At 41.6% G+C, this 20,564-nt stretch overlaps 2 protein-coding genes across 2 annotated transcripts; one reads left to right on the top strand and one right to left on the bottom strand.

Annotated features, from left to right (window-relative positions):
• Nucleotides 1-1,834: 1,834 nt before the first annotated feature.
• Nucleotides 1,835-18,274, bottom strand: LOC137195221 (interleukin-17C-like). The gene is made up of 3 exons (XM_067607442.1): nt 17,722-18,274; nt 2,861-3,105; nt 1,835-2,081 (listed from the first exon to the last, which is right to left on the bottom strand). The coding sequence occupies exons 2-3, from the start codon at nt 3,025-3,027 to the stop codon at nt 1,853-1,855; spliced, it is 396 nt and encodes a 131-aa protein (XP_067463543.1). The 5' UTR covers nt 3,028-3,105; nt 17,722-18,274; the 3' UTR covers nt 1,835-1,852.
• On the top strand, nt 10,377-19,500 carry LOC137195148 (alpha-2Db adrenergic receptor-like). Its single transcript, XM_067607324.1, has 2 exons — nt 10,377-12,838; nt 18,183-19,500. The coding sequence occupies exons 1-2, from the start codon at nt 12,512-12,514 to the stop codon at nt 19,326-19,328; spliced, it is 1,473 nt and encodes a 490-aa protein (XP_067463425.1). The 5' UTR covers nt 10,377-12,511; the 3' UTR covers nt 19,329-19,500.
• The last annotated feature ends 1,064 nt before the right edge of the window (nt 19,501-20,564 follow it).

The raw sequence follows: 20,564 nt of genomic DNA, 5'->3' as shown, positions 1-20,564 counted from the left end.
AGGCGACAAAAAAGACTTGTTACAAAGTGTATTATTTGTAATGTCTCACATTCATAGTGAATTAACATGAAATAAAATTCTCACATTAGAATATAAATGCATCAAATCAAATAATATTGACAAATAGATTATTCCTATGATCTCTGATTAACAAAGATCTACAACAAGTTAACTTACTGTTCACTGGCGGTGTCATCTAATTCTGACACGCTGGGGAGATAAATGGCGTCATCAGGATCTGCATAGATGGAATTTGTTTCAGATTCATGAAAAGAGAGAAACTCCACGAGAGGATGCGGTGTTGCCCACAGCAACACTCCTGGTGGCTACTGTAGCCTGAGAACCTGGAAAACATATATGTAAAAGAGTAATAAGTGTTCCTTATTTTTAGTGTTTATATGTTTAAGACAGATGGAGATATGTAAATAGAACAGACTTGTTAAAAATTTCACCTTACTTAAATTTGCAGGATTTCATACAAAATTTAATGACAACCTCTAACTTACTGTCTGTTTTCAGTGACTCATTAATAGGTTCTTACCACAGCAGTAACATCAACAGCAGACACGGTCCCACAAAGCGGTCCGTCTGTCAACGTGACTTTCCGCACGTCGTCACGCCGGTGTGCCGTCTTTCTTGTGGTTGGAAGGGACTGCTTTGTGAAAACAAAACAGCTTAGGGTACTTGTCTAAGGAGTCAAACATACTGATGCATATAAACTAAAGTTTGTATCTCCTGATCAATGACAACCTGGTAAAACTGGAGCGTGGACAGCAAGCTTTCCAAATACTCCAAACCTATTCCACTTGTTGGGGATAATACAAAAGCAGAAGAGAAGCTTTAGTTTAGACATGACTGAAACATGTATGTATGTATGTGTGCATAAAATTACATGACAACTCAAATTTTGAACCCACTCTGGGCAAGTTGAATCAATCTCACTGTATACATATGTTAATAGTAATAATATGTGGCAAGAGAATAGGTATGAAGGGCACTAACCAGTGCAACCACAAGAATCCAACTACGCCAGCCTGGGGGTTTTACCCAGGGACAAATGTTACCTCAGACCAGTACCAATAACCCAAAAAGGCAATCAGGTTCGTTACACCAAGAAGTGAGAGACGTGGTTCCAACCATCAATTCTTTATTTTAACAATAACAAAATTTAGTAAAAAAAAACAAAACACAATTATTAAGCGTACCGACCACACAGGTATTTAAAAGAAGGGCAGTGGAATTATTCAGGGCCGAGGCTTACCAGTGGAGGGGAGGTAGGAGAGGTGACCAGGAGAGAGTCACCCCGAATCACACGTGTACACACATCCACATCCACACACACACACACACTGGTGAAGGGTCAAACTCAGGGACGCTCAGTTAAACACAACACACAGGAAAAAGAAGGAACCATCACCTACAGTCACCAACTCCACCACCGTGGGCGCTCAGCTCCCGAAAAAAATAAAAAGGGATACAAAAATCAATAAAGTGTTCAACCAAATAAACAAAACCACCATACAGTGGCTCTAATGTTGAAACTCTTAACACTGATTCCTGCCAGCGGTGCAACAAAACAAGAAAAAAAGAGAAAAGAATAAACCAACAAACAAAACTAAACTAAATACAAACACAAACACAATACCAAACAATATTCATTACAGGGCATAAAAACGAAAGCCCTGTACTTGTACAACAACAAAAAAAGAAAAACAAATCAACAAAATAACCTAGGAAAACAATATTATTAATATGAATCATTATATAAGCTATAAAGTAAAAAAAACCCAAATGAATGAACTAAACTAAGCAAAGCTGAGAATAAGCAAACAATAACGGCCTCATCTGTAGTTTACATGGGTGAAACACAAGTGCAGGCCACATAGATCAATATAACATCCTTTCTGAGCACATATTTATCTGGGTCACTCGGGCACGGAGTCTTCATCAGCACCGTCAGTGGAGCACGCACAGGCACAGAGTTGTAGCTATGGTTTTCTCTCCGGTTGATGATGCAGCCCTTGCAGAGGCACTTTGCAACGGCGATCTCATGAGGGAACCTGCTGTCGTCTCGGTCTATGCTGAAGGAGACAATCAGCGATCAATACAGCAACTAATCACAATGAGTTCGTCACATTAAGTTTCTGTTGCACCAGCATTTCTTTTCTGTTCTCTCAGTCTGTTAAGTATTAAAACTAAACGGTGTAACTAATAGTAATTGTTCTTTTTGTAAGCTTTTGTACAGTCTCCACCTCCCTACACTCGTATTTTGAGTGTAATTCATTTGCCAGAAAAATTAACAAAGTTAAAGATGATTTGATTGATAAATTTTTTTTTTCAGATTTTCTATAGATAGAGAGATAATATCGTTATTGTGAATTCTTTTGGCCACGATCACCATGTAGTGAAAATGTTATATATATATATATATATATATATATGAATAAAGGTATTATTTGAAAGATAGGATCACATTTTTTCTAATCTGTTGTCAGAAGCAAATACAGCTTTTTAACAAAGGATTAAAATCGATGCAGCAGAACCAGAGATGTCCTCTTTTTTTAATTCCTTGTCAGAACTTGGCACCTACATTACTCACAATGCACCTCCACCACTGACAGTTGGATTGGAGATTTGAAAGTGCTATGCTACTTTTACTTTAATACTTCAACTACATTTTAGTGATAATATTTATGTACTAATGGAGAATTTTTACATTGCTGTATTGGTATCTTTACTTAGGTAAAGGATCTGAATACTCCCTCCACCACCTGTTGTGATAAGTGATACCTGTTGAGTCGTGAGATTAAGGAGCATTTTTGTCCCTCTGTGGCCTCCACAGCTGCATGTTGTGCCTCACCTGTATTCCCACGGGGACAGGGCCCGGTTGTTCTGCTCGCCGTGCATCTCTTTGGCCACCTGCTCGCACGTGCGTGTGGACTGCAGTGACAGCAGGTTTTTGGAGACACTTAACTTGTTCCAGTACAGTCTCCAAAAGTTTCCAACACCGTTGTTAAATGCTTTCATGCTGATGCACCTGGGGCTCCTGGCAGCTGTGCTGGTAGAAACCTGGTTGTTGAGGAACAGCAGCAAGCCGAGGGAGATCTATAAACATGTAAAAACAAAACATTTTCAAAAAAAAGTCGCACTGTAGAGAATCTGTCCAAAGCTCCATCCAGATCCACGCATGAAGGAAACACAGCTGCAATCTGTGAAGTGAAGTATGTAAAACAAAGTGTTTGCCGTCTGATGCACAGTCAGAATTACCATTTGCAGACTGACCCACGTCATCTTGAACTTGGACAGGTTTGACTGATACCAACTGCTCCATTGAACCCTATATATACACAGTGTCTGTATGAAGTCTTGTGCACCCAGCTGTGTGTGTTTGTTTGGGCAAATGCTAAAACGAGTATTTCCTTTTACTGAATCATTGCCTCGACATATAATCCCACCTCCTGGTGGGTGTTGTGTTTTGTCTCCATATCACTGATATCTGACTGGGAAGATCAACAACTCCAAAATTCATCTCATTACTTTTTGAACTCATTTATTTAACTAAAAACACTTTATGATAGTAGACTGTGTGTTAAAGTCTAAACATCTTTACAGTAAAACTGCCTTTGCACTCTCTCTTTTGTCATATGATATTCAGTATCACTATCACTGTTGACATGCAAACATGCTGTGGGAACGGCAGAAAACACTGCCACCGCCCTGATGATGTTACCAGGACAAAAATAAATACACAGGTTAAAGTTGCCTCATCACTAAGGAATTAAAGTAGGAAACAAAAATGCCTGTGGCTTCTGAAAAGTGACTGTATGCATACCTTGGCAATTCCCAGGAAAGAAACCTCCCAAAGTTTCTCATGAGGAGTGTCAGAAACACTTCAGCTGATACAGAAACAGAGCAGCTGGTCTTTGAAGTCAGTAAAAATTTTAGAAATTTTGTCTGCTTAAAATAAAAATGTTTTCAGCCTAAATAACTGCCTGCGGTTATGTCTGTAAAGGTCGAGGGCAGAATGTGACTGCAAACTAAATACCTGCCTCACATTTGAAGAAGATAGCACACAGTGTGACACGTCCATGGTGATTTATACATGAAAAAGTCCGGGCAGATTTCCAAAAAGGGACATTTGGAGGCTTCATATTTTTGTAAAGTCAGCTTTATTGGCCAAGTATGTTCATGAATACAAGAAATCTGACTGGGGTTTATGTAAATATATACATGTTAAACAGTTTCTGTAAACTGTCAACAAAGATACAAGTAGAGTGAAGGTGTGTAAGAGTGCAGAGAGTGTTGAATAAATATTGAATGGGTAATGTAATGAGCTACTTTATATACATATAAGTGGTTATGTAGAGTATATACACGTGTGTACATTTGTGTACTGTAAAGACATCCGGCTATTGGATGACTGCGAGCAGGAAGAAACTGTATAAATAAAGAGATACAAAACGCAACATAAAAATCAAAACACACCTGGAGAGATGTAGTAGGTGGAAACCAGTACAAGGATCAGTCTCCTCAACATTTTGGAGAGAAAAGTAGAAATATATTCCCAGACAACAAACTATAGAGTCAACTTCATGAGCGCTGTACCAGTTTGGCTGCATTAAGAGCCTATTAACAGGATGAGTTTAGTGGAATTGCCCTGAAGGTAATTATGGGATTAATAAAGGTTTGAGTTGCTCATATTTCTCCTCCACAAAACAAAACAACAGACTCGACTCAAGTAGAGTTTTGCTCACAAATCAAAAGGTTGTTGCTGTCACATGAAACCACACTTCTTCATGACGTCAACTTTTCATGAAGTAGGAAAGTAAATTTGAGTAATTAGAGTTTCATAAAGAGATGATGAATTCCCTCAACTCACAGAAAAGCATACAGTCTTTTAAAAGGAGAGGTCTGGTCTATATTTTTCGTTTTGTAGACAATAAGAAAAGATCAAAACCAGCAATTAACTGATCTGCAAAGTGCTGTCTGTCGTATATCTTATTCCTCTGTGCTGTAAAGCTCCATTGTTGTCCGAAAACTATTAAAAACACCTCAACGAGCAGCACTGCTGCACTGAGTGACATGTTCCTTCATTACCATGAACACATGCTGTAGTTTATTTTCAATCAATCCCACACACACTGTCCTGCTGCCAGAAATACTCACTTGAATATAGATTAATCCACTGCTGAAAATAGTCCCCAACAAATGCACTATTTCCTCCTGTTTGAGTTATTATGGGTCGCGGAGCAGGTGGACCCAAATACAGAGACAAGGAAGCAGAGCTGAATAAAACCTTCTTTACACTGAGGCTCATGCAGGCAAAAAACCCCCAAAAAACTGGCTGAGCAGAAAATAAGACACGACTAACCTGACGAGACCAGACCAGACCTGACTGGACTGAACAGAACAGAAACTTGACTCAACAGAACAAACCAAGACTTAAATACAGCCAGAACTAATAATGGGGAGGACAGGGAGCAGGTGACGAGACACAAGGGCTGGCTGGGAGTTGATTGGCTGGGAAGCAGGACAGGGCTGACGAGACTGATGCAGGCAGGTATGAAGGTAACAGGCAAGCTGAGGGAAAACACTGAGCAGGGCAGGGCTAATGAACACGGTGCAGGGCAGTTGTAGAGGGAAAAAACAGGCTGAGGAGGAGTGCAGGAACACAGAAGGGAAACGCAGAGCAAACTGAAAACCAAAACCCAGATAACACACTGTCAATACAACTCAGCTACTACATTAAAAAGCCCAAGAATACACATGAATATAAACCCCAGTACACCAAAAACTAACCAATAATGCAAGGCAGTCATTCAAACCAAAAACCCAAATGATATGAATGAGCAAAACCAAATGACCAACAGAAGTATAACACAGGAAACCAAGAGAACAAAAACACAAAGAGTTTTAATCCATTAAGGTTTTATAATTGTAAAACTTCCATAGAGCTTAGAAAAGTGTTGTGTGTGTGATGTCATCCCAATGTAAAGTCTATGGGCCCGCAGGAAAAACACTGCTGCACGTATTCAGTGGGCTGCACAACATGGAAGCTAGAAAACATTTTTGGTCTATGAGCAATTTTCATTCGAGTGGATGGGCGCCATCTTTGAGTCCGGTACCCAGTTCCTGTAATACATCCATGGGTAAACATTACATGCAATTTGGATTTTATTAAGTTATTCAGTATGTTGCTATCGTTCTGGAAGAAAAATTCAATAAGTTGAATTTAAGTTTGTTTAGAAGCTGTTGTCAGGTTATCGGGTATCTGACTTCTAGTTGTTATTAGTAATAAGCGTATCATATACAGTATACATCCATACTCCCCTCAGGTATGTTTTCATACCAACAAGTCCTTCAAATTAAAGCTGCAAGCAGCAATGAACGGGCCCTCGCGCCTCCACACATGTCGGGCCACGACGCAATCGAAGGTCTTCTGTCACGGCCATGTAGATGTCTTCAGACCCGGGCTGTTTTCAGACAGTGCAAGAAGGAGATAAACATCACTTCCTTTGTCCACTATTTTGCCTGCTGCTAGGGCTGCTTTACTGAAATTTCGTAGGGGGCGCTATTCAGCCAGTTTGCATCACTGATGGAATATTGTCATGTAGACGTGTTCAGGCCGGGACTCTTATCAAACATGTAAAGTTTGGTGCAGACTGGAGCATTTACAATAAAGTTATAGCAACTTCCTCTGTCATGGCGAAGCATCAAATCTCAATGGTATGAGGATGAGGTTTTTCTGCAGGGTGAGACATGTCTGTCTTGCCCTTTCACTTGGATTCCAATAAATAAATTGAAAACTTTTGATGAGTTTATATGTAAAAGAAATTCACTTCCTAATTTTCATCAAACCTATTTTTAGAAAAGTAAAGACTTTTAACCCACATGACCTGGTCAAAGTTTGATTGACATGTGTACTGTCAGGTGTGTAGAGACAATAAGTAACTGCAGCTGGACACAGAAAAATACTCATATATTTGAATGGAGAGTGTGAGCGAACCCACACCTTTTTGAACATTTACTGCTTCCACATAGTTTTAGATACAAACTTCATTTGAACTTTAAATGAGTCACAAAACTTTTACCTACAAATCTTGAATTTACATGTGTTTTCTATCCTTTACTGTTCGGGGCATGGCACAGTCCAAGGGCTTCTGTCACAAGCATGTAGATGTTTTCAGACCTGGGTTGACAGGTCTGACTTTACCCATCCCCCGCCTTTCTTCCCTCCTTCTCCCTCTCAGTTGGAGAGCAGGATTTGGAGTAGTCTTCTTGTGAGATATCCTCATAAATCCCATGACTTTGGCCAAATCCTACATTAAAAATCACATTTTTTTGTAGGAAATTTCGTCATGAATACATTGATACAGGTTTCAAAGTGGTCAGACTTATAGTTTAGACATCAGAACCATTTGTTTGACACAAAGTCCATGCCTAGAGATTGCCTCCCCATTGCTTTACATTGTAAGGTGTGATGTGGCACTCTAACTTTCAGGGCTTACAATATGTAAACCGTTTGAGTTATTACAAAGTTTTTAACAACTTTTGTTCAGCACAGTGTGATAAGTCATGTATTCAAGTTTGAAGCCGATACCATTAACACCCTAGGAGGAGATAGCGTTTCTTGGGGGTCCAAAATTGGCGCAAAGTCGAACTTTGATGGGCATATTGCAGACTTCCTGTTGGATTTAGGTCAGGAGTGTCAGTAAATGATTTGTAGGTCTTGATGAGACGAATAATTGAGTTTTGGTTCGATGTCTCTACGACATTCCTACGGGCCGTGGCAGCCATATTCGTTACATAGGTGGTGCTCTTTTTTGTAACATTTTATCAAATTTTTCACCAGACCTGATGTGCGTGCCAAATTTGGTGAGTTTTTGAGCATCTTTAGGGGGTCAAATTTAGGGTTTAAGTGGCGAGATAATAAAGAAAGAAAGAAACACACGAAATACAATAGGGTCTTCGCCCTTTTGGGGCTCAGGCCCTAATAATGATGTTCTATGATTTGACAACTCTGTAGTTAAGGTCTGGTTAGGTTTAACCACAAAAACCACCTGGTTAGGTTTAGGGAAAGATCATGGTTTGGGTTAAAATGGTTGCTTTGTTAAGGTTTGAGAAACATGTGGTGTGGGTTAAAGTTAGTACTTCCTTAAAGAAGCATCTTTAGCTTCTGTACTGTGACAAATTTGCGAAGTGAAACAGAATATTTGAGCGGCGTACAGTTCTTTCAATCAGGAGAGACTCAGTTTTACGTAGTGAATGGTGTTTATTGAACAGCATGATAATGAATGTAAAAGTCTTTGGCGATTAGACTCCATCGTGATATGGCTGAATATGGAGGGGGCGATGAAAGCATGAACAGGATAACCCCCAGATGGAGTCTAGACACTGGTGGCGGTGATGGAGAGGCGTGGATCGTGGTGGTGTGGTATCGGCTCCTGGAGACTTGGGGGAACGTGAGGTTGGGCAGAAGAATGATGATCCGGGATGGAGAGGCGAAGAGCGAGCTCCGGTGTTGCGGCTGAGGAGGTGGATGGGGTGGAGGTGGATGCGATTATTGCCTGAAATGACAGCTTACAGCGACAGAGAGGGAAACGGTTTTAAAGTTTGACAGCTAGGCCGTGATTGGCTGTTTAGGGATCGTGGCGAAATTTGATTTGTTAACTAGAAGTGACGCAACTAACCGAGCCGAGAGAGAGAGAGGGAGAAAGAAGAGTGAAATTATGAATGGATGAATGATTAAGAGTCTTCCTGTCTGAATTTACGGTAAGCTTCATGAGAGGGATTTCAATTAAATCCTTCACATTTGATTGGACTGCTAACATGTGGACGGGGCTTAGAGTTAAGCGTGATGCGGAGCTGCAGAGGACTGTTAGCTCCACCTCCCTCACCTATTGTTAGATCAGGAGGAGGACGAGGGAGAGATGAATGAATTTGACGTCAGCCACATTGTTGTGGAAATGATTGCCCACTGATACTCAAACATACATCTCTTCCTATCTCTCTCTCCATATTGCTCTGTTAGCTACTGTGACCCACAAACGGTGAAGTGCAGTTTTATATAACTGATGTGGCTAGCTACTAACCCAAAGTCACATTTGATTGGATTAACTTTTGTAAATGCCCCCTGAGTGCAGGATGAGTCATCATACATTTGAAACCATTTCACAGCAAGAGAAAAAACAGGGATTTAGATGTAAAAATACTCTTTTTTTGACATATATCTGGCATATAAGAAGAGATAAATGAACAATTAACACAGGGACACAGGATTAACACTGGGTCCATATAGTTAGGCCATCTTCATTGTCTTGGCTACGATAATAACCACAGGGTTAAGGTTAGGGAACAACCCCCCGACTCGCAATTGGAAAGACGAAACGAACAGCGGTCTCCTGTGGCAAAGTCCACTGTCGGGGTTAATGCCTCCATCCAACCCTCCTGCTCCGGGTCAGAATTACTACGGTTGCTTGATGGCATCTGTCGCTTGTCATTTTTGGTCGTGTTGTTTTTCTTGGGAGGACAGTCTCATTCATACTGTGTACTTCCTTTGTCCCAGCGACTGACGTAGACTGAAACGATGCACTGCTTCACTGTTCTTCAGCTTGTTTGTTTACTCGAGGAGGCTTAGATGGACATTGACGTCATTTGGTTTTTAGTCTGGGTCCTTTTATCCTGTTAGTGAGCCCTTCATTATCACCTAACAATCCTTAATGCAATTGTTGGTGAAGTGTGAATATTCTAGCATCAAGAACAAATTATTCTCGCCAACCTAAACCCCTGAATGCTCTTTAGGTTGAATAAATGGCTCTGAACATGCCGGTGTGAATGCTCCCTGTGGAAACCTGTTGATGTTTATCCAACTTGGCAGTGCCAGCTACAGTGGGAGGGCAGTTGTACTGTAAATCCACTGTCCCTGATCTGTTGTTAAGTGTGCCTACAGGCTGTGGCATCATGGGATTACCTCCCCGCTTGGATTCATGTCACCCAGGCGGGGGGGGGGGGGGGAGGTTGTGATGTCTGATTTAAGAGGTTGTCTACCTCTGAAGCCGATATAAAAGGCGTGTGAGTGTCCCAGCCTGCTCTGTTATGTGGTGGGCTGCATTCAGAAGCAGGAGAGATGTAACCACGTCAGAGGCGGATTCTGGTTGATCTGCCTACATGTCATCGCTCAGTGCCAGGCGGCTAAATTAAGAGCACCGACGAGTGATTCAATAAAGGGTTTCTCACTCTCTCCACTCATCTCAGGGTAAATTGGAATTGATTGATGACCACTCAAAAGTCTAAAGCATCGGAGCTAACTCTAGCTTTCTGTCATTTCCTCCCAATATAATCTCTACTCCTCTCTTTCTCTCACCTCCTCTCTGTTTCTTCTCTATAAACTTTTTCCTCTCTCCTCTCGTATTCTGTCTCCTTTTCCTCTCCTCTCATGGTCCCTGTATGTCTCTTTTTTATCATCTACTCACCTTTTTGTTGTTTGCTCCCCTTTCCTCTATCCTTGTTTCCTTTCCTCTCCTCTACCCTTGTTTACTCTCATCTCCTTTCCTCCCTTCTGTCCTCATTTCCTTTCCTCTCTTCTACCCCTGTTTCTTTTCCTTCACTCTATCCTTATTTCATTTCCTCTCCTCTATCATTGTTTTCTTTCCTCTTTTCTATCCTTATTTCCTTTCCTTTTTTTCCTCTATCCTTATTTCCTTTACTCTTCTTTCCTCTCATCACCTCTGTATATCTCCTCTCTTCTTTTCCTCTCCTCTCCTCGTCCACACGTCTCTCCTTTCATTTCCTCCCACTCTCTCTCATCATGTATAATTTGTTCCTCTCATCTCTCATTTCTCCTCGTTTCTCCTCGTTACCATCTCCTCTTCTGTCGTCTCTTTTTCCTCTCCATCTCTTTATTTTCTCTCCTCTCTTTTCTTTTTCTTTCTTCTCTTTCTTGCCTGTTTTCCTTTCTATCTTTTCCTCTCCTTCTTTCATCTCACCTCCTCTCCTGTCTTCTATTTCATTTTCTTTCTTCTCCTCTTGTTTTCCTCACTTTTTTCCCCCTCATCTCTTCTTCTTTTTCCTCTCCTCTCATTGTAGGTGTTCTCCCTTCCTTTCTTCCCTCTCTCCTGTTTCTTTTTCATCCCCCCTCTCTTTTTCTTTTCTTTTCTTTTCTGTCTTTTCCACTTATCCCTGTATATCCCCTCTCTTTTTCCTTTTCTATCCTCTCGTTCTCTTCATTACTCCCTCTCCTGTCTAATCCTCCCTTCCTCTCCTCTCGTCTTCTCACCTTTCCTCTCCTCATCCCTTTATCTCTCCTCCTTCCCTTTCTCCCACTCTTTTCTCCTTCCCTGTCTAATCTTTTCTTCTTTCCTTTCCTTCTCTTCTCTTCCCTCTCCTCTCTCGTCTTTCCTCTCCTCATCCCCGTATCTCTCCTCTCTTTCCCTCTCATTTACTCCCACTCTCTCTCTCTTGTCTTGTAGTGCCCTCGTCTCCTGTATATAATACCTTCCTCTCATCTCTCACTTCATCCACCTCTTCTTCCCTTCTCTCACTCTCTGTCTTTGCTCATTTCCTGGCCTTTCCTATAGCCTCTCTTCAAACATCTCTTCCTCTCTGCATCTTCTCTATCCGCATCTCTTACTCTTTCTTTCATCTCTCCTCTCTATTAGTCTCTCCTCCTCCTCCTCCCCCTCCTTCTCCTCCTCCTCCTCCTCTCTTCCAGCAGTAGAGAATCACTGAACAGCGGCAGCAGCAGTATCACTCAGCACGGCAGCGACTCGCATGAAAGTGAGGACCGCTGTTTTTTTCTTTTTCTCGCCTCCTAGTTTTTCTCCTCTTCTACCCTCTTCCTTTTTTATCGCTTCTTCCCATTCAGTCTTTTCATTTCACTCATTTCTTCTGTACTTTTGAATCCTTTTTTTTTTTCTGCACACATTGATCCTTTTCGGAGTGCAGCAGTATGAGGGTACCATGCATTCCAAACAGGGTTTCTGCTCCATCTAGAGCATGTAGCAATATGCTTTTCTTCTGTTGTGCATCACATTGGAGATAAGTAGGACAGTCTTGTAGCTTCAATATAGTATGTCAACCTCTGGGCTCAGATCTGCTTCTTTATGAACGGATATTTTAGCAGGTATGACTTTTCTTTAATCCTAACTTAATTCATGCAAATCCCTCCTTCAGTCACAGAATGTGTTGCGGGTACAATATGAAATATTGACCATAGCTGTAGTGCTGAAGATTTTGACACATGCTTGTGTATTTTTTTATTCTGAGAGAAACCTAATTTGTTTTTAAAAATCTGATATTTTGTCAGCAGTGATGGATTTTTTCGTCTGTAACCAAAGAGACACCTTTTGAATTATCTTGGCACTCTCACTCAATCTTTTCTCTCTCTTCTTCTCTCATTCCTTTTGCCATTTTTGTACTTTCTGTTCATTTATTTTCTCACTGGCTGGCTTTGAATGCACAGGAGGTAAAAAAAAAAAAAAATGGGGATCATATCATCAGCCATTTAACCAAGATGAACTTCTCGGATGTATCGACACCTGTGATGGCCACGATGCCGCCCACTTTACCACCAAACTCTTCTTTGGAGAATGTTAGTCAGGCGTCCTCTTCCTCGCCGAGATCTCCTCCTCTACCTCCACACTCGCAGGTGGCGTCGGTGTTCATCGTGCTGGTGGTCACAGTCATCATCCTGGGGACCGTGGTGGGTAACGTGCTGGTCGTGGTGGCGGTCTTCACCAGCCGAGCCCTGCGGGCGCCTCAGAACCTCTTCCTGGTGTCTCTGGCGTCAGCGGACATACTGGTGGCGACGCTGGTCATCCCCTTCTCCTTGGCTAATGAGGTGAGGAAACTTCAGATATTTATACTCCAAAGGCATTTTCAAAACCTGTAGTTCGTTCGCTGTGGTCCGAACCAGTGGACGACGTGGTAAACGTGGGTCAGTTTCTTGTCACACAGAAAAAAATTAAAGCGAACCACAATGCATCACTAAAAGTCAGGTGAGAACGTCCTCTCCTTCATTGCATAGATGTGTCTGGGGCGGGAGCAAGGATGTAAACACAGGAAGGAAGTTCTATCTGCCCAAATATCAAAATTGCAACGTACTTTGTTGTCAGTCCAGGTCGGACCTTGATTCATTCTCCAGCAAGCTGCAAACTATTCATTTCATCTGCATCCCAGCCTGCAAAGTTCACCTGTTTATGGGAGCCATTTAGCTCAAATTTACAGAGTACGCCCTGTAGTTGAGTCAGATCGAGGTCAGATTACATTCCCACCACAAACAAACTGTTTGGCTGCGACCAAACCTAGACCGCTTCCTCAAGGGTACGCGTGTTTTGGTCCGCACCTGAGTACGATTACTGTTTTCAGATCTGCCCAAATGAATCGCACCAAGTGGGAAAACCAACCTGAGTCAGATTCAACCAGACACATGATATCTTGTCTGGATTATCAGGAAAAACATATGTTAATGCAGGTGTAAATGCAGATAAAATGCATTTAAATCCAATCGATTTGTATCTTCTGGGGACCATGAATGTTTGTACAAAATTTCTTGGCATCCATCCAACAGAGATATTTCAGTCTGTTCTTTCTCACAGCCGCATGGCTGGCAAATCGCTGCATGAAGTTGGTGTGAATATCAGATTGTCAGTTTTGGAAAGTTACAGAAATTCTCAGATGGAGCCCCCACAATTCCAAAGTCGGAAAAGTGTAGGGGAAGAAGGTTTCGGAAGCTGTTCAACCATCCGTCAAACACTTCTGATGGAGTATACTGACACCTTTGCTCTGCCTCCTCCTGCTCTTTCAAGGAAGCCCAGCAACAAGCTACAGAAGAATATGTAGCCCATACGGTGGCATCACTTTCTTTGACCTGGGACCTCATGTTTGTTGACAAGCCCACCAGCTACCCTGTTTAATTTGTTTGATGAGATCCAATCACAGTACAGACAGAATCAAGATAAGGAGAATGCTCATCAATACTAGGTGTAAATGCAAAATTCACGTAATTATCTAACTAATGTATCCACATACAGATTGCATATAAATGGGGTCTACATGACACATGCACATGCTTCTGGTATTGGAGAAGTCAATATTTATTTGTATAGATTTGTGGATCAATGAAATCCATCACTGACAGAACTTTGCCTACAAGCTGCATTCCAGCTTCAAAGCTGTGATTTTGCACTTAGGTGACCCCTAGTGGCAGCAGGTGATACAATTTGTAAAATGTCAAAAGTTTGAGGGGTATACATGTGACTTCAGGCAAAGGGAGCATTCCTCAAACCTAGAACCACTTTCAAGACAGCTTGAAACATGAAAAGAACCTCTGCTCTGTATCTATTCATAGCATCAAAAACATGGTGACAAAGCAGCCTTTGTTTGTTTAATTTGTTAAAATCCACCTCCACTCAAAGATATGTTTTTCTTCTTGTTCCCTCAGATGAATGTTTGAGCTGTTTCTGTGCAGAATGATGATACTGGAAGGCTGTTTACACAATCATCTGCTGAAAGTGGAAACTTTTTCTGTGCTCATTGATAATAATTTAGGGATGGGCCAAAGAGCGTGATTTGTGACATCACAACTACTTTGGAAGTTAATCAAGGTCCAATATTCAATTTATACAAGTGTGATGTGGAAAGCCTCCAGTGCACATACAGTAATATTTTTATATGTCTTAAAACATGTCTGGAGGGGATCTTTAAGTTTAAATCCGATATAATGTGTTTGACACATATGTGTACAATACTGGTGTGCTTTTCTTTTTGTTTTCTCCTGCCGCCATAGGTAATGTAAGGGTCTTGCATGACATCAATCATTCATATTTCCTTTGGTAGTGGTGATGTGGATTTTCCCTCACATCATGAATTTGTACTCTAAGAAACATATCAATACTCCAGCTTTTGCTATTCCCCATGAGGAAAACAATAAAAATTTCTTATTTGTCACTTGTGCCCTGTGAGAGGATGTACCCAACATGAAATACATTTCATTTTTTGAAAACTGGTGTGTTTTTGAAATAACATCTTAAAGGGAACCTATTATGCTTTTCCTTATTTTCAGTTGTATATGTATGATGTTACAATTTTGGATGTTCATATTAAACGTGGCCATAGTGTCAAATAATGAGGTAAACATATGTAGAAGCAATCTCTGTGAGCATTTAGTCATTTAAAAGCTTTTAATATGAAGCAGTAAAGCAGGGAATGTTGGGTTTGCATCAGCGGTAACTTAACACGACTCTGATACGGCTGCCCCTCGGCAGGCTTCCAGAAAGCTGGCCAATCAGAACAGAGAGGGCTTATCAGGAGGCGGGCCTTAAAGACACAGGAGCTAAGACTGCCTGTTAGAGACAGAGGCTGAACTGAGGTGCTGCATAAAGGGCCAGTATAAGATACATAAGGAATTTTTTGAACTGTGAATCATGCAAAGCTATTCTAGTGGAGTCCCAGAATAAAAATATAGAGCTGGAAATTAGCATAATAGGTCCCCTTTAAACATTTTACAGTTTTTGAATCATTTCAGACAATTTAATGATATCTTTTCTACCCTGAAATTAGTGGGTGTCTACTTTATGTGTTGCTGCTGTTTCCTCTCATCTGCACTCAGTAATAACTGGTTAGTGGTTTGTCCCCGCTTTTCCTCAGCCATTAATACTTAAAATCTACCTTGAGCTTTTTCTATGTCACTTGAGACGTTACAGACTCTTTTCCCTCTGCTTTAGATGGGCTGGTACTTTGAGTTCATCTAGGTTGCTCTTTTTCTCTTTTTATTCACAAATGTTCAAAACACAGCCTTCCTGGTACTTTGGATCAGCCTGTCTCGCTGATTTATCATCTGTCTTGTACTTGAAGTCTTCAGGTTTATCTGTTTTTCCTGTTTTCCAGTTGATTGGTTCCATAATTCCACCTAGATAAGGATAGTCATTAAATCAAGTGCTATGGCACTGAATAAAAAGCTGAGACTAGAAAAAAACAAAGAAATTTAAATGAAGTAATATTCAGATCCAGTGCAACTACATTCCTCTACTGCTGACCACTATTCATCTCACAATCAAAGTTGAGGCTAAATGAATAGAGGATATGAATTTAGTTGATATCCTATCCCCCAAACTAGGGCTGCAACTAATGATTATTTTCATAATTGATTAATTTATTCATCTTTTCCTGATTAACGCTACAATATACCAGTTCTGGAAATCAAGTTAGCACTAGCATGACTCTCCCAGCCCTTCATCTGCATCCTTGTGATCATGCTCACTCGTTGTATTGATTTCTCCCCGGGACTGGAAGTAACAGAGCTCTTCCATTGTAGGTATCAGGAGCTCCCTAGCCTGTGAGTCAGCCATAGTTAAGTCTTCCAGCAGCTAATGCTGGTTTGAAGCCTCAGTACAAGAGAAGTTGCATGCCAGAAGTGTGTTTATATACTGATTGACAGCTGTGTGCTCCCACCCCTGACTTTGGCCTTCTCTGGTTGGTTAGAAGGTTGCGGCTCGCTTAAAAAGCTTGTGCTGCTGCCAGATTGCTCAATAAGCCTGGGTCACAGAAGCCAAACAGCTCTCCATATTAAGATATGCTTTGGAGCATATTTCAACAAAAGTTATATAAGAAAAAATGTAATGTCTTTTGCTTTAATAGCCTGTTTTATTTAGAAAAGGTCAAAAATCTGTTAACATGCTCATTTCCATTTCCCAGATCACAAGCCAAGGTGACGCCTTCAGATTATTTGTTTGGTCAAACCTACAGGATAAAAACCAAAGAAAGTCAATTTACAATGATATAAAATAGAGAAAAGCAGCAAATTGAGAAGTTGGAATCAGAGAATGTTTGGCATTTTTAGCCTTGCTGGAGCCATGGCTCAAGGAGTGTTGATATGTTGCTTCAGACCGAAATATTTAAACAACTATCAGATGGATTGCCATGGAATTTGGTAAAGACGTTCATGATCTCCAGAGGATGAAGCCCATTGACTTTGGTGATCCCCTGAACTTTCCTCTAGTGCCACCATGAGGTTGACATTTGAGTTAAATATCTCAATAACTATTGAATGGATTTTTATGACCAAATACCTGCAAAATAAATGACATTCCCATCAGCCTCAGCTTTACTTTGTGTTTTGTGCTAATTAGTAAACATTAGCATGCTAACATGCTGCACTAAGATGGTGAACATAGTAAACATTATACATGCTAAACATGCAGCATGTTAGCACTGTCACTGTGCTAACACTTCTGCTTTAGGAACACACAAACAGTGAGGTGTGAGACAAGCTTCAATGCAAGTCCATCAAAATTAAAACATGTCGCACGACCTCGATGAAGGCGAGATAGCCGAAAACATTTGGCGAATAAAGCATGGTGTCCTGGAGAAGAGTCGTGTAACGTGTTTGGATTTTGATGGACTAGCATTGTTGTGCGCATGTTAGCATGGTAACATTTAGCTCAGAACACCACTACATAGATACATACACAAGTACAGCCTTACAGAGCCACTAGCATGGCTGTAGAGTCTTGTTGTTTGACAAATAACAGAGATTTTTCATAAATGTTGATTCACTAACTGATTAAACGGTTGTTTCAGCATCAATCAATACCTCATTGAAGTTTGTCTCATTGAAGCAAACCAAATACAAGGCTTTCAATAGTTTCATCTCAGCCATCTCCTTGACTACTCAAGTTTTGCAGCCAATCAATTTCATTGCAGCTAAGAAGGTCCAATACTTACTTCATTAGCTCCTGCCAGCGAGGACCATACAGGTGATGAAGAGGTAAATGTCGGACCTTCCTCTTTAAACTCCCTTAATTAAACTGCAGAGGACCACAAAAGTAAAAGCACAAGCTGTGGAAGAATATGATGGATATTTTATGTGGTTCTGAAAAGATTGTTGGCTTCAATCAATTTGAAGCCGACTGAGATGGGCAGAGATGAAACCACTGGGGAAAACTCTCTGTGAGGTTTCCTTACAAGCTAAACCGTTTCAGACAGCGTGGCAGTAATGAGATATTGACTGAATTTTTATTTTGAAGTGAAATAATCCTTTAGACACCTCAATCAAGGCCGCCCTGACTGACTGAAGCTGATTGAAGAATAAAATATGAATAAACACTTTTTCTTTTCTCCTGCAGTTCATTAATGGTGCTTACATGAGTAATTAACATATCTCAATTGGTTTCTTGTCTTTCCAGGTCATGGGCTACTGGTACTTTGGTTCCACCTGGTGCTCCTTCTACCTGGCTCTGGATGTCCTCTTTTGTACTTCCTCCATTGTCCATCTCTGCGCCATCAGCCTTGACCGCTACTGGTCTGTCACTAAAGCTGTCAGCTACAACCGCAAACGGACGCCCAAACGGATTAAAGCAATGATCAGCATCGTGTGGCTCATATCTATCGTCATCTCTTCCCCGCCACTCCTTATGACACAGAAAGAGGAGAGTTGGGATTTGGACATGGAGGCGGACAACAACACACAAAGGCAGGAGTGTCTTCTCAACAACCAGACGTGGTACATCCTGTCCTCCTGCCTCGTGTCCTTCTTCGCCCCAGGAGTCATCATGATACTTGTTTATTGTAAGATCTACCATGTTGCTAAGCAGCGGGCCTCCACTGTGTTTGTGGCGAAGAACGTGATGGAGCGGCAGCCGTCGCAGTCCGAGACCTGCTTTGTGGGCACCGCCAGGACTTGCCAAAGAAAGGGAACCAGCTGCGGGAAACCCCAGTACGAGCTGGACAGCCCGCCACCTGCGAAGCGACACAGCTCCTCCAATGTAGACAGCAACAGCAGCAGTCACAAGAGAGGAGAGCTGGATGATATTGCCTTAGAGGAGAGGAGCTGCGAGATAAAAACATCCTCATCATTTTCTTCTTCACTCCGCTTCCCCAGGAGAGCCGGCGGGAGGGTGAAAACAGAGGAGGGAAAGGACTCTGAGGGAACAGCAAACAGGTTGAAGCCTCCTCCTTCCTGTGCCTCCATATCATGGGCATCATCTGACCACTGCTCCCATCACTTCCTCCTTTCTTCTCCTGTGCCTCTCCGTAGCCGGCAGATGTCTCTGTCCAAAAACAAAGTGGCGCAAATGAGGGAGAAGCGCTTCACGTTTGTTCTGGCGGTGGTGATGGGGGTTTTTGTTCTCTGCTGGTTCCCGTTCTTCTTTACTTACAGTCTCCACGCTGTCTGCAGAGAGAACTGTACGATCCCCGACACACTCTTCAACCTCTTTTTCTGGATCGGTTACTGCAACAGCTGCCTGAATCCCATCATTTACACTATTTTTAACCGAGACTTCAGGAGGGCCTTCAAGAAGATTTTATTCCCAACTCATAAACGAACATAAGATGTGAATGTACGTGTGTATGTGTGTGTTTGTGTGTGTGTGTGTGTTTGTGTGTGAGTGCCTTCAGCTCATTCACACACACACACACACACACAAACACAAATGTGTGCACACGGTTTTAATCCTGTTTTCCACTGTGCTGTCATACCGACATTAAAGGGCTTGTCATACAGCCTGAGTATTGATTTATTATTCAACTACTCTCTAATGTATTAAATAATCACTTTCTATTCTAGTTTAAAACAAACCAGAGGAAGGTGATTATGACATTGATGCTGTGAAGGAAGGTCGATGCAATAATGGTTCAACATTACAACTTGTGTTTTGCAACTTGAATGTTAATTAGAGGAAAATAGCCACAGGGCATTGAACTATGTCCCCGCGGAGCTGCGAGATGTCTGCGCATATAGTAAGGAGGCTAACTGGTTCTGCGAACCCACTATTGACAGAAAAGCTGATTTATATGAAACTGAGCTAAACTGGCTGCACTTTGTAAAATACACAATGAGTTCTTAATAGATTTCTGCGCCTCAGAGTATTTAAACACCAGCAGCACCTAAAGTTTAACATAAAGAACAGAGGCAAATGAAAGTTACCAGTTTTTTCACACAGCAGCAATGTTCTGTTGACACTGCACAGCTCGGGGGCAAAGACATTAAAAATTCATGTGCAGCTAGCAGATGGGCTGAGCCGCTATAAACAGAAAGAGAGAGGACAAAAGAGAACGAAACGGAGAGAGGGAAGAAAAGAGAGAGTCTAACTATAACCGAGCCTCTGAATAAATATAATCAACCTCGGGCTCAGACAATGATGGATAATTATCCTCTGACGCTCAGGATGAAATAACTGGGCGGATCTTCGCGGGCTGGATGACCCAGAGCTCACATCTCTACCGTCACTGGAAAAGTCGCACCTGACGGGACCGAGCGCTGATCCATGACCTGACCGAGCACAACCTGGACTCGAGCTACAAGAGGAAGCATAAATAATTACTGATTTAATCATTCACGTAATGTAGATTGTAGAATAGTTTGTGCAAGGAAAGTTCATGTGTTGCTTTTTCTTTGAGAGGAGACTGAGATAATAATCAGGCATGATGCATCTTTTCAAACACAAAGATACGAGTATCGGCAGCAGTGGATGGAGCAAAATGTCCAAGGCCACAAGTGATGTTATGTCATTCTGGTTGCTATGCAACACCACGTTTGACAACAGCTCAAAAGTTGCGTGATTAAT

The sequence above is a fragment of the Thunnus thynnus genome, chromosome 1, assembly GCF_963924715.1.
Source record: "Thunnus thynnus chromosome 1, fThuThy2.1, whole genome shotgun sequence".
NCBI classification, from domain to species: Eukaryota; Metazoa; Chordata; class Actinopteri; order Scombriformes; family Scombridae; genus Thunnus; species Thunnus thynnus.
This window is presented reverse-complemented; position numbering and strand designations above follow the sequence as displayed.

Bases quoted from the DNA above. Each gene is read 5' to 3' on its own strand.
- LOC137195221 (XM_067607442.1), bottom strand. From the start codon at position 3,027: ATGAAAGCATTTAACAACGGTGTTGGAAACTTTTGGAGACTGTACTGG. The intron at 2,082-2,860 runs GTGAGGCACAAC...TGTCTCCTTCAG, and splicing joins CTGTCCCCGTGGGAATACAG to CATAGACCGAGACGACAGCA.
- LOC137195148 (XM_067607324.1), top strand. From the start codon at position 12,512: ATGAACTTCTCGGATGTATCGACACCTGTGATGGCCACGATGCCGCCC. The intron at 12,839-18,182 runs GTGAGGAAACTT...TTGTCTTTCCAG, and splicing joins CCTTCTCCTTGGCTAATGAG to GTCATGGGCTACTGGTACTT.